Source organism: Cnephaeus nilssonii, assembly GCF_951640355.1.
Source record: "Cnephaeus nilssonii genome assembly, chromosome: 7".
Lineage (NCBI taxonomy): Eukaryota > Metazoa > Chordata > Mammalia > Chiroptera > Vespertilionidae > Cnephaeus > Cnephaeus nilssonii.
In genome coordinates this window covers 103207260-103220562 of record NC_137078.1, presented here as the reverse complement: position 1 = coordinate 103220562, position 13303 = coordinate 103207260, and the positions used below count along the sequence as shown (strand labels likewise).

The 13303-nt window shown below is 60.9% G+C and overlaps 1 protein-coding gene across 1 annotated transcript; it reads right to left on the bottom strand.

Annotated features, from left to right (window-relative positions):
* Window positions 1–62: 62 nt before the first annotated feature.
* On the bottom strand, window positions 63–12265 carry NOC2L (NOC2 like nucleolar associated transcriptional repressor). Its single transcript, XM_079778015.1, has 19 exons — window positions 12163–12265; window positions 11869–12021; window positions 10569–10743; window positions 10355–10477; window positions 9597–9717; window positions 9420–9510; window positions 7711–7789; window positions 7475–7585; window positions 7162–7275; window positions 6336–6524; window positions 6066–6205; window positions 5199–5310; window positions 3424–3537; window positions 3009–3110; window positions 2035–2178; window positions 1840–1953; window positions 1278–1410; window positions 837–947; window positions 63–615 (listed from the first exon to the last, which is right to left on the bottom strand). The coding sequence occupies exons 1-19, from the start codon at window positions 12186–12188 to the stop codon at window positions 506–508; spliced, it is 2262 nt and encodes a 753-aa protein (XP_079634141.1). The 5' UTR covers window positions 12189–12265; the 3' UTR covers window positions 63–505.
* Between the last annotated feature and the right edge of the window lie 1038 nt (window positions 12266–13303).

Sequence of the window (13303 nt, the reverse complement as noted above, 5' to 3'; positions counted from 1 at the left end):
GCAATGCAAAGGCTCCTCCCCACAGCTGCTTTTCCTCTGGTTTTGGAAGCAAAAACACAAAGAACTTTTAAAAAGAAAACATGTGACTTAAGAGGAAAAGAATGTGTTTTCAAAGACTTCTGGGGGTGACGTAGAGCCTGGCGCACACACCTGGGATCCAACCTGGGTGCTGTAGACAAACCAAAGACAAGCGGTTCGCTGGCCAGGCGGCCACTGGCTCCCTTGGGAACTGGGACTGCAGTGAGATTTCAGCATCCTGACATCAGGTGAGAGCTCAGCTTCCCTCACGGGCGCCCAGCACCCTCGGGTGCAGCAGTGGGCAGGCTCCACAGTGCATGTGTCAGTCACCAAGGCTGCCACTCCAGTGATCAGCACAGTGCTTGCTACTTCCTGGTCTTTTATGTTGTAAAAATAAAGCCCTGTCCGCCATCTACTGTCCTTCCTGGGGTATGGGCACTGACCCCAAGGCCAAACTGCTGGTGAGATGGGGCACTGCCAGTGGCCCTCAGTCCTCCTCAGAGAGTTGTAGGTCCTCCAGTTCATCCTCCGGCCCCTGGGCCAGCAGTCGCCACAGCTCCTGGGGGGCCAGCCCTGACTCTGCATCTGAGCCTCCATCTGCAGGGAGACACCGAGGCTACATAAATTCTGCTTTATCAGAAGCCAACCTGGGCGTTACTCATCACTAATTAATCACAGCACTAATTAATTTATCAATGCCACTGCTGCTGGCTGCCAGGGCCAGCAGGAACAGAGCAGCTGGCCCTATATCCCCAGGGAGGAGCTTTGGGCACACAGGCTCAAAGGGCACAGCAACCCTGACCTCAGGAACCACTCACCCTCTGAGTTGCTAACTTCTTGACCGCTACTGCTGCCGTCCTGGTCTTCATCGTCTTCATCCTGGTCTTCCTCCTCTACTCCCTGCTGAGCTCCAGGAGACCTAGGTGTAACTGGGGGCCAAGGGGAAGAGCCCATGGGAGGGGTCCACGAGCAGAGGCACAAGGGGTGGGTATCTGGGCTCACAGCCCTGCACCCACCCTCCCCTTGGGCCTCCTTTGTGCAAGTGGAAAAGATTCAGAACTGCCCTGGAGAGTAGTGGGGAGAGGGACAAGGCCTAGGAACACATGTTCCAATTCCAGGAGGCCCATCTCAAAGAAAGGAAAGTGGTGGGGAAGGGCAGAGTGGCCCCCGCAAACAGGAGCTGAGGTGGGAGTAGGTGCCCCTCCTCCAGGCCTGCTTGCCCAACCCCTGGGAGTTCAGGCCGAGCCATGCAGGCCCACCTCTCTCTGAGAAGTCTGCAGCATCATCCTCATCACTGTCCAGGTCAAAGAGATCCTTGAATTCCACCCTGTCCTCATCCTTTCTGTCCCCCAGCTTCCGCCGCTTTATCTCGGGGAAGTTCAGGTCTTCCAGCTGGAAGGCCCAAAACAAGAGCAGAAGGTGAGCGTGTGCAGGAGCCCTGGGTGCCAGCCCGGCCACACAGCCACAGCCGTGCTACCAGCAAGAACCCTCCACACCTAGACCCAGTGTCCTGTTTTCTTCCTTCACACAAACACCTGCTGGGCCACTTTTCCTCCCGAAGCCTAGTGAGCATCCCTAGGATTCCTGGACAGCCACCCGCCCAGTGAGGGAGGAGGCCCCAGCCATCCACTGGCCTTAAGTGCCATCCAGGTCACAGCCACATCCTTCAGGGCAGCCCCAGCCCTGCCACCCTTGCAGACGTTGTCCCCAACAGGCTCCACCCCCATCCTGTCTTATCAAGTCATAGCCAGGGTGCTAGGTCCTCATCTCAGAACAATCCAGCCGGGCGTGCCCAGGCTCCGACATCCTCCCAGCCCATACCCGCTCTTTGCCACTGATTTCCAGCTGGATCTCTCGGTCCCTCAGTTTCCGCCACTGGCTGTAGTACTTGGTGAGCGGAGTCCCCTCCTCTCGGATCTGCTTCTCCCAGTCATCCTGTGGGGAAAGGTTTGGGTCACGTTCCATCCTGGGCAAAACCCCAAGCCCCAGCCACACACGGGTGCCCTCCCCACTGACCACGGCCTGCCGGTTGGCCACGCCGAAGGAGGCCCTCTGGCGGAGGCTGCAGATGTGGTCTGCGTTCTCCTGCACCTTCTCCAGCAGCTGGCGCACCTGCCGGCAGTAATTGGCCACCTTGCATTCTCGGAGGAAGGACTTCAGCTGCAGAAGGAAGAGGGGCTCAGCCAGCTCCCCACAGGGCTGCTCTGCACACAGCCAGGGGCCCATCCCCCACGTGTGCCCAAAGAAGTGGAGGCGTGGGGGCGGAGCCATCTGAGAACCAGGGCCTGACCCCTCGGATCCCCCGTACATGAATCTGCACTGGCACAGCCACTCATTCCTTTACACACTTGTGGGTTTTTTTCCTTCGACAGGAGAATCAAGCAGTTGTGGAAAACACAGGACTGCAAAGCCTAAAATACCACTGGCTCTTTACAAAAAAAAAAAAGTGCTGACCTGTGGGGCTTCAAGCCCAGAAATAGAGCCTTGCCCACCCGAACCCATGTCCCGTTGGGCCTCTGAGCCAGTGCACTGGGTGGAGGCAGCCCCACCCCAGGGCTATGCAGACAGGCAGCACCGCTCCCAGGAGGCACAGGCCTCCCTGAAACAGGAACATCTAGGCTAAAAGCAGGGGCTTCCGGGAGGGAGGGCGCGCCCCCGGCCCCCCTATCGCCTGAAGGAAGCTGAGGTAGCCATACCTTCGTACCACACTCAGGACCACAGGGGAGGCATGCAGCCAGGAGACCAGCCCACTCAGTCCCAACTCCCCCAGGAAAGACTCAGGGCCATCTGTCCCTGGGCTGTGGCAGGCCTGGGATCCTGGTAGTCACCCAGGCCAGCGTCCCACCACTGGCTCTGTGGCTGAGACAGGCTGTCTTCTTCCGCCCCTGTGTAAACAGGGAGCTGAGGCCATTAAAACACAGTCTAGTCAGCCTCACAGTAGGTCACAGAGGGGTCTGGGCAGGGCAGGGAGCCGGACAGCGGGCACTCACCTGCAGGATGGCGGGCAGCGCCAGTTCGGGGAAGGCGATGCTATGGGCCTGGCTGTGCAGGTACTCGAGGGTGAGGTCATACAGCTGCTCCACCAGCCCATCCTGAGGAGCAACGGGAGGAGAGCTCAGGCACCTCCCTCACAGGCTGAATGCCAGCTCCCTCTCCAAGGCAGGAAGAGGTGGGGACCCACAGCTTCACTCAGGCTCATGGGGCTGGGGCCCACGGGTGTCTGCTCCCTGACCCTGGGAGCCGACGAGAGTCTATGCAAAAACTCCACAGGGCAGCAAGCCCCTCCTGTCCACACTCCTCTTGCCTCCATGGTCACTCAGGATGCCAACCCGTGTCCTCTGACATCCTGCGGTGGCCCCACCTGGGGCACTCCCTCCATAGCCCCTCCCTGGAGGCCAGCCTTACCCGGTAAGCCTTCTCCTGCAGGTTGACCTTGGACAGCTTCAGGATCACAGTGAAGTTGATGGGCTTGGAACTCATCCGTCCCGGCTTCCTGTTGAAGTCAACCTGCTGGAAAACCTGCAGGACCGACGGCCTCATCAGCCAGACTGCAGTGCCCACATCCCACTGCACCCCACCCCCACTCGGGTCCCTGGAGACCCGTCATGAGAGCAGGGACAAGTGGCCAGAGGCAGTGCCAGACTTGCAGCCCCACAGAGCCCCCTGGCCCAAGAGCCTGTTCGCCCCCCAGAGTGGGACCCTGGCCAACGGTTCCTCCTACTGCTGCTGCTGACCCTCCCCTACAACCCAGCCTGAGCGCCCCAGGAGCTGCGTCTGGAGACAAGAGTCCTTCAGTCCAGCACCACAACAGCCTCACCCACGATCATGTCCCCAAGGGCTGCATCCCCAGGAGCAACACACCGAGGGGCACGAGGTCTCAGGCGGGAGCTGGCAGCCTTGCCTCTTCGTCCTCTACAGAGGGCAGGCTGTGCTCTGTATGGGTCCTGCCTTGGGGAGGAGCCCCCGCCCCTGGTCAGGAGGCTAAGGCAGCCCAGGGAACAGGGTGAGTGCCTGGCCTCTCAGCTGGGCACTTCTCCCCAGGACACCAGCGCTAGGGAGGTGCGGGGGGGGGGGGGGGGTGTCATTCTATAAGCATGAATCTTCTGTTCCTGCCTCAGGGGTAATCGGGATGAGTTCCTGAGGGGCATGTGGGCCGAGGCTGGGGGAGCCCAACTGGGGAAGGCACCCCCAACAAGAGACTCCACAGAGTTGAGCTCATGTCAGCTCCAGATGAAAAGCAGCCGTGATGTGTGGACAACAAAGTGGTCCCCGGAAGGGCAGGGTGTTTGCACCAGCCTGGCTCAGCCTAGAGGGAAGGGGGTGGTCTGATCTCCCACACAGGCTGCTCTTAACCCCTTTTCCACCCAGGGAGGGAAGGGCTGGGGCTCCCCGGAGGCAGAGAGCTCGGCTTCCACTTCTGTGGTCAGTTTTCTCTGGAGAAGAGAGGCCTGCACCCCTGGGTTAGGGATGTGCGGGACGTAGCTATGGCGAGCCCAGTAGGCGTCAGTGCAAAAGTGAAGGAGGAAAGAGAACAGGTGAGGGAGACAGTAGGCAGAGGACAGAGACAGGTGCCCTGAGCTGGCCAGCAGTGGGGAGCTTCATGCCTGGACACCAGGGCTGGGGTGGGGGTGGGGGGTCATTCTATGAGCATGAATCTTGCACTGTCCTTGCCTCAGGGCATCGAGTGAGGAGGTTCCTGAGGCTCCCGCCCTCCCCCTCCTGCTCCAGGGCAACCACAAACCTGACCTCTGCCTTCCTGAGGCATAGCTCTGAGCTGTCTGGTGGGTGATGGGTGTGAACTTCTGAGTATTTCCTGGGTTGGGGCCTAACCACCAGTGGATTTCTGGGCTTTGGACCACAGCCTTTCCCAACTGAGCTTATGTGAGCATGCACACGCAGATGCACACTCTCGTGCACACAAACGTGGACGTGCAGAGGGCAGATGCAGCCTTGGAATTAGACCTGGGTTTCCGGCCTGGATCTCCCGCTCGCACTCATCTCGGGCAAATGCCCAGATTGACCCAGGTCTGTGCCCTAAAACCAGCACCCTCTGGTCCACCCCACAAGGCAGCTGCCTTGTCCTCACTGCTACTCTTGCCAACTAACACATGCCACCAGCCTAGGCAGAACAGCGATGCCCTTGCAGCACCTGGGCCTCGCCCGCTCACCTCCCTGCTCACCTCGAGGATGAAGGGCAGCACGGGGATGAAGGTGCCGGTGCCTTCGGAGAGCAGCGTTAGGATGCGCACGCAGTGCATGCGCAGCGGGTAGAAGCGTGCGGTGGGGACCAGCCTAGGAGCAGGAGGATGGGAGTGAGTCGAGGCCCAGCCCCCAGGATCCCACAAGCCCGCCCCACCCTCCTGGCACTGCCCTGACCTTTCCCATGGAGCCCCAACTGCAGCAGGGATCCTCCCTATCACCCCTCTCAGGGTCACTGGCCACACCTGCCCCACCGGATTCCTGACAGAACAGAGCAGGACACAGGCCTTCAGGACTTGACTCCTTACTCAGTTATGGAGCTGAGGGGACACCCAACCAGGTTGAACTTTGTTTCATTTTAATGTGTTTGTAGGGATCATTCATTCAAGCCTTTCATCACAGCTTTCAACTCTCCTTCAGGAGGACAGGGCTGCCCCCTCCTGGCCAACAGCCACCAGGCCACGCACAGCTCCTCCATTCTCTGCTGAGACCCACATGCCCAATGTTCACATCCAGGATTCCCTCTGTCCAAGAACCCTGTGCGAATAAACCCAATCCCCTTCAAACTGCACGTGGCCCTCTCCAAGAATGCACACTGCTGCATCCTCGGACAGAGACACTAGGGAGGCACTCACGGCGCAAGCCACCCAGAAGCCGAGCTACCCAAGCCTGGGTGTCCTCCCACGCAGGGTACAGGCCGCAGACAGCTCCAGCCCAGCCCCTCCACGGGTGTCGCCAAGTCACAGACTGCAGACCCTCCCTAAAGGCCTGGCCACCTGGGAGAGGACCCCTACAGGAAGCCTGTGACCTGCCCTCCAGGCCTCAGGGCCCCACACACTCAGACTCACTTGATGCAGCCGAGGACGACCTGGGCGAGGGGGTAGATCAAGGGCTGGAGGGTGTCGCTGGGGCAGATGGTGCTGAGGACGCGGCACCACAGCTGCAGGCAATGCACGAACTGCCAGTTGTACACGGACTGGTGTGTCTCCTGCAGGGAGCCCCCAGGTCAACAGGGTCCCCAGGGCCCAGCCCCTCCTCTGCGCCATGCGCACAGGCCCCAGCAGGCTGAGCCCCTCCCAACCCCACAGCAAGGACCCTGCCCCAGCCCAGCCACATACCTTCTTGCGCATGGTCATGGCGTTGCGCAGGTGGATGGCGAGCTGGCGGATGTACAGGAAGGCATGCTGGTAGGCAACGCTGGTGTCCAGCGCCAGCAGCTCGGTCAGTGTCCGCTGCATGAAGCTGATGAGGGGCAGGGTGCTGGGGGAGGTGAACTTGCAGTTCCTCACGTACGTGATGTACATTTGCTGCCGGAAGACCAGTCACAGCTGCCTGAGCTCCCAGGCCCCAAGGCCCACCACGACACCTGGGTCTGACCCTCAGAGCTCCTGCCTCTCAGAACCACAATCCGGCCGTGTCTGCTGCAGACCCTCCCCTGGGGCCCCTGCTGCTGCTCAGCTTCCACAGGGATGTACCCCAAACCTTGGGCACAGAGTCTGCGGTCAGAGGGAGGGCCCAGTACCAAGGGAGGGTGAGCTCCAGCAGGAACAAGTCTGGGGGCCAGCAAAGGGACCATGAGGGACTGAGAGGGAGGAGCCCTGCTGCCAGGCCTATGCAGGGGGATCTGGAAGTTCCCCGTGCGAGGCAGGCCACCCTCGGTTTGGAGCTGGGCACCAGAGTCCCTGCCCCCTCCACACCCGATGTCCTTGTGCACTGAGGGGACAGCTGCACACTGCAGTCCACAGAGGCAGGGAGCGGGTAGGGATGCCATCATTGTCACCACCCCTTCTCAGGGAGGAAAGGTGACAAGGACCTGGGTCTGCCTTGAGCAGTGAGAGGTGCTGACCACGAAGGCAGCCTGCCAGCCCTCAGGCTGAGCCTCTAAACCCTGATTCGATGGACACAAACAGGGGCAGCAGGGGTGGGAAGCGCTGGCCACACTACCTTCAGGACGGGGCTCAGGAAGGTGTCTTTCTTGTGCCGGCAGACTCTGATGAGGACCAGGAAGGCCAACACTCGCACTGTCTCCTCGCCTGTGCTCCACAGGACCACCATCCTCTGCAACGAGCGAGACGTCACAGCCAGCCCCGGCCTCCCCAAGTCCAGCCAGAGGCATCCATGGACATGGCTGAAAAGCAGCCCCAGCTCAGAACCTGTTCCCACACGCCCAGCTGTGTTGCCCGAGGCAGACCCCGGTGTGGGGGGCATGCTTGAGGGCAGCCACATGCACTTGAGCACGCCAATGGGGTATGCCCACCTTGAGCAGCATGCGGCACTGCTTGGGGAAGGTCAGGAAGTAGGGCACGGAGCTGCTGATGTGCTGCAGGACGGCCGCCGCCACCGTCGCCTCTGCCACGCAGGCCACGAGCTGGGGGAGCAGGAGGTCAGCGCCGCCAAACCCACCACATGGAGACACAGAGAAGGTCCAGACCCCACTGCCCATGGACAGGCCCTGGTGACCCAGCAGCGCCCACTCCCCCGTGGACACCACACCTGTATGACTGAGCTCAGGTAAGCCTTGATGTCCAGCCGGAGCTTCCCCCACAGCGGGCTACTGGATGGCTGCAGCAACCTGCAGAGACCACACCGCCCCACCAAGTGAGACCCAAAGCTTAGACACCCCCCAGTTTACACATTCTGTCCCTGCACAGGACACAGGGCCCTGTGGGGAGACCCTCTCGAGAGTGGCCATGACCAATGCCTGAGGGATAGACTGCCACTTCCCCAGGGTTCCCAGAGGGCACACACCTGCGACAGGCAGGGAGGGCTCTGCGGTCTAACCCAGGTGCTAACCACCACCACTGCAACCAGGTTTTCTGTGGCCCAAACAAGCTTTAAAAAAAAAAAATCAAAGTCGCCCTGGCCGGTTCGCTCAGTGGATAGAGCATCAGCCTGCAGCTTAAGCGTCCTGGGTTCAATTCCTCTAGGCAAGGGCATGTACCTCAGTTGCAGGCTCAATCCTCGGCCCCAGTCGGGGTGCAGAGTACGTGTGGGAAGCAACCAATCGATATGTCTCTCTCACATTAATGTTTCTGCCTCTCCCCATCCCTTCCATTCTCTCTAAAAATCAATGGAAAGATACCCTTTGGTGAGGATCAACAACAACAAAAACCCTGAAGTGGCCCGGCTGGTGTGGCTCAGTGGGTTGAGTGTCATCCCATGGACCAAGAGGTGGGTTGCGGGCTCGATCCCCAATAGGGACGTGTGGGAGGCAGCTGACGGACGAGTCTCTGTCATCAATGTCTCTCTCTCCCTCTCTATCTAAAAATCAATAAAAACATGTTTTTTAAAAACCACCTGCTGAAGTACATGAAGGGGCAAAGGCCAGGGGCACCGTGGCAGCTCACTCTGCCCAGGAGGCAGTGCTCTCCACTTCCTCCAGCAAGGGCAGCGCAGCGGCCTCCTTCCCAGGAGGGCACCGCCAATACTGCATCGGCTGCCCGCACACTCACTGCCGGTCCCCTTTCCACCCTGCCCTGGACAGACAGGGTGCCTCCACTCGGCCCAACCCCCCTCAATCCATCAGTCCAGCCTGACCACCACCACCAGGCCCAGGTGATGACAGAGGGCCTCTCTCTGGACACTTCTTTCTTCCTTTGAAAGGCATTTGGGCCATGTGGTTGTGTGGCCCTCCCTGCCCCAAGTAACCCCTGTTCTACCAATCTGCTGCCCTCCTCCCTCCTCTGAATACAGCTTCTCTGCTTGATCTACCTCTAACCCTTAACGTGCAAGGTAAGGTTCTCAAAACCACCATCGACCAGGACCCCCTAGGAGACACACCCAGCAGCTGCAGGGCAAAGGGCAAGGAGAGTGAACAAGACTGTTCATCCAAAGAGGAAGAAGAGAAGAATAGAGTAAGAGAAGGAAGGAGGGAGGGAGGAAAGGAGGAGGGGAGGAAGGGAGTTGGAGAGGGAGAGGGGAGAGGGAGAAAGAATTCTGAACGGGGAAAATCGGGAACAAAAGGAAGCAGTTTGTGGTCCCCGAGAAATTCTGGGCAGAGAATGTCCCTTCTCAGGAAGAGAAAAGGACAGGGCCACTCCAACAGGCCCTGGGAGCCGAGCCTCTCCCCAGAGCCCAGAGAGAGCCTGCTGTCCCCAACATCCCTCTGTGCCAGCTGGGCCCAGAGGGAACTGCCAGGTCCCAGACCTCTGCTTTCCCCACACTGCAGGGCCCTGAGTACCCTCCACCCCACCCCCCCTCACCTGCTGCTGTCCTTTGGGGCTTTTCCAAATAGCAGCTTCTGGAGGCAGCCAAGGAGGTCTCTGATGCAGAAAGTGACCAGAGCATTGAACACTGCAACGAGAGGACCACAGATGCCGCTTACAGGACAGCAGATGGAACAGAGAGCCTGTATCCCAGGTCCCCTGGCCCCAGCTCACCAGCACTGTCTGTGACCTGGAATTTAACGGCCTCAGCACCCTCTGGGTCTCCTTGGGTGGTAGCCACAGCTGCTCGGAACGCCTGCACAACTTCATGGAACAGCTTTGGAGTTAGGTGTTGCTGAAGGGGCAACAGAACCCAGAATGTTGAGGGAGCCATCGGCTGTGCTGGACAGAGGGGGAGGCAGCCAGCAGCTCCCAGAACCTGCCCTAGGAGAGAATGGCACCCCTCGCCCTCATTCTCACACAAGGGAGAGGTGAGGACAGTGTTCCATGTGCCAGGAATAAAAAGACAGAGTCCAAAATCCTCCTGGTCAGGCAGGGAGCCCAGCTCAGGGGCCACAGGGGAGGGGCTGAGGGTCCCAGATCTGGACGATGCCAGCTGTGCACAGCTTCTGGAGTTCTCCCTTTCCGTCCCTTCCTTTCCCTACAGAAACCACGGCCAGACCCTCAGAAGAAGGGGCCTGACTTGACCAACTAGCAAAGGCACAGAGACCATATCCTGCCCACAAGAGACTTCAGGGAGCAAGGAGCCAAAGAGAGAGACTGAGAGCAAAGGAGCAGGCAGAGCCCCTAGGATCTGACTGAGGAGACAATGCAGTCCTGGAGCCTCCTTGCCTGAGGAAGAGCTATGCGAAGTAGCTGGCTGCTAGGAGAAGGAGACCTCCCATCTGCACAGTACCATGTAACTCAACCGAGTCAGGCCGACTGCTAACGGAGGGGGGGGGGGGCGGGGGGGGTGTCCAGCCATTTCTCACTTTTGCTGCCTGCTTCCATCTCTCGACCATGGCCAGGGTCACTGGGGTAGACTCCCTCTTCTTCCCCTTCGATCCTCTGGAGGCCCCATCCTTGTCCTCCTCACCTTCCTCCTCACTGGCTTCCTGCACCAGACACAAGAGGGTCGGGCTAGAGCAGGAAGTAGAGGCCAGGAGTGTGCCCCCTGCCCCCAACCAGCTCCGTCCGGGTCCTCACTTCCAGCATGTCGGGCAGGGAGTGCAGCTGCTCCTCTCCATCCTCAGAGCCGTCGGAGTCGCTGAAGTTCAGCAGGCTCTGGTCGTTCTCCTGCAGGAACTTGTAGAACTCGGGGTCTTTGTCCTTCAGCCGAGAAAGCTGGTCCTTGTGCTCAGATGCCCGGCCTTTACGTCGACTGGGGAGGCGGGGGTCAGTCATCCAGTCAGACGGATGGGCAGAGCCAGTAGGGGTGGGAGGTAAGGCTTCCTGGCCTCCCCACTGCCAGCTTGCTGGCCTCTTCTGGGAAGATAGGGAGCTAACCTGCTCCCTCACAACAGCTACCCACAATTAAGGCAGGGGATTTCTAGGGGGTAGGTTTTAAGATCGCTCTGTGCCCCACGCTCCAAGCTCACACATCCCACAGCCTCTCTCTACGTTTCAGCAGGTGCATTTCAAACCCAACATGCACAACACTGAACCTGGGGCTCCCCCAAACTTGCTCTGCCCACCCCTGCTTTACCTCAGTGGTGGCAACTCTACCTTTCCAGGCACTCAGGTGAAAGGTCAACCTCTGTCTGTCTCTCATACCCAGCATGCACTGTGTCAGGAGATCTCACCAGCAATATCTTCAAAACCCCTCCCGCCTCCTCTCTAACCAGTATCATCTTTCAGTCACCACAAGGGTCTCTCCCTGTCCCCATCCCTGCGCCTACAGCAGCCCAGGTGGCTCGCGGTGTCATCTGTCACGTGCCATTCCTTCACTCGCAGCACAAATCCCTGCGACTTCCCTTGTTACTGGAACGCCTTATAAAGGGCCCCACCACCACCTCTCCAGGTCCACCCCTCTCCTGCCACAGCCACACTCACCTCCGCGGGAGGCCCGCTCCCAGCTCGGGACCCGGCTGTCCTGCCGCCTGCAACACCAGGACCTGCTTCCCCTACCGGCGGCGCCGCCTGCTCCCTTAGGTCTTTGGTTAATTGTCACCTCTTCCAACGACCTTCCACTCCACTCCACTCAGCACGAGATGCCCGCCACGCTCCCGCTTTCCCTTTCTGTCTTCCCTGCACCTCCTGGCTCACCCAGCCTGAGGGGGCCTCCCGGACCAGCCTACGCCCGCCTCCAAACCAGGCTAGGTAGGCACCGAACGGCCGCTCGGTAAGCATCCGGTGAAAGAGTAAATAAGCCCGAGGGTGCGGGGCAGGGGCCATCGATCCCCAGACCGCAATGCTGAGGCCCCAGGAACAGTCAGCAGCCCGCGGTTGGGGCGCCGGGACGACAAAAGGGGTGCTGCCCACACGCCCGGGGACACGCCCCGCTCACCTGGCGGAGGGGCTCCCGCCTGGCCCATCCGGGTTCCGGGAGGCTCCGCGCGCCGCCCGCGCCTGGGCTTCCTCGGCTGCTTCAGGCTCCGACTCGGACTCGGAATCAAAGCCCGAGGCCAGGAACTCATCCACCGTCAGCTCCGCCAGGCGCCTGCGGGCCCCGACACCGGAATCACGACCGCCCGCCAGCCCGGTGCCCGCCCCGCTGCCCGGACACGTAGGGGCGCAGAGGGGCCCCTGCGGACTGGAGCGCCGCGGGGAAGCCTCATCGGCCCCCAGACTCGCCACTCACCGCTTGCTGCCCCGCACCCCCGCCATGCCCACCGGCTGCAACGTGAGCTCCGCTTCCGGCCCCAGAATGCCGCGCGCCAGCCGCACTTCCTCCGCAGGCCCCACCCCTTGCCCCGCCCCGCACGCTGGCTCTGCGGTTCTCCAGCCGCGGCTCCCGCGGTCTGCGAGCGGGAGGGCGTGTGCACGTCCTCTGTGCCGCGGGCGCCAGGCTCCAGGGTGGCGCGAGGGAGGCGGCTCCGGCGCAGGCCCGGTTCGGTCACGGCTCCCGCGCGCCTCCGCTCGGGCACTGGGCGGGACGTGCCGCTCTCGCTCTTTCTCCGTAAGAGGCAGTGATAACGCCACCGACCTGGCGTCAGACGGGGCCTGGGGCCCACGGGGACCCCGGGCGCCCTCGCCTCGCCGGGTCACAGCCTCCCCAGGGCTCCGTAAACACGTGCCTGTGAGGACGTCAGTGCATCGGCAACGGACAGAGTGCACCACAGAGGACCCCTATAGAGAGCGCTTACAAATCAGCAATAAAAACCCAACACTCTGGTAGGAAAAATAAAGCAAAATAGAGACGGTGATGCTTAGATGGGCAGTTCGCCAAAAGATTCAGGACACCCTGGTGGTCAGACTGGCCTCGCCCGACCAAGGAGGGTCAGAGCCAGGAGAGCAGTTTCCGCTTCACGGGACGGTCCCTTCGTCTCCGTGGTGGGGAAGGGGGTGGGGTGGGGGGCGCTCTTATTCAAGGCAGTTGGCCCAAATCTACCCGGAAGTACTACGCCTGGTACTTCAGTCCAGCGACTCCCCCTCTGCTGGGAATTCACCTGTGAACACCTCTGCCTAAGGCCACAACCCCGGGTCGGCAGGGACGGCCGCTTTCCAGTGCTGATGTGGGAACAGCCGCGGGTGCAAAGGCCCAGAGGCTGGAAGGTTGCCTTAAGGAAGGCCTGTGCCCTCCTTCCCGCCAGACCCCCCCAGTGGATCCCACAGCCCCCGGGGCGCGGGGAGGCTCTGGTCAGACCCCTCGACCTAGCGTCCTTCTCCTCCCACCCCCACCCCGCAGCCCGCGCCCAGCTCGAGGTCTGGGGCTTGTGGGGTGGTGGGGGCTTCTTGGGTGGGTTAGCGGGGGCGGCAGGCCCGGGAGCTTCTGGGATAGA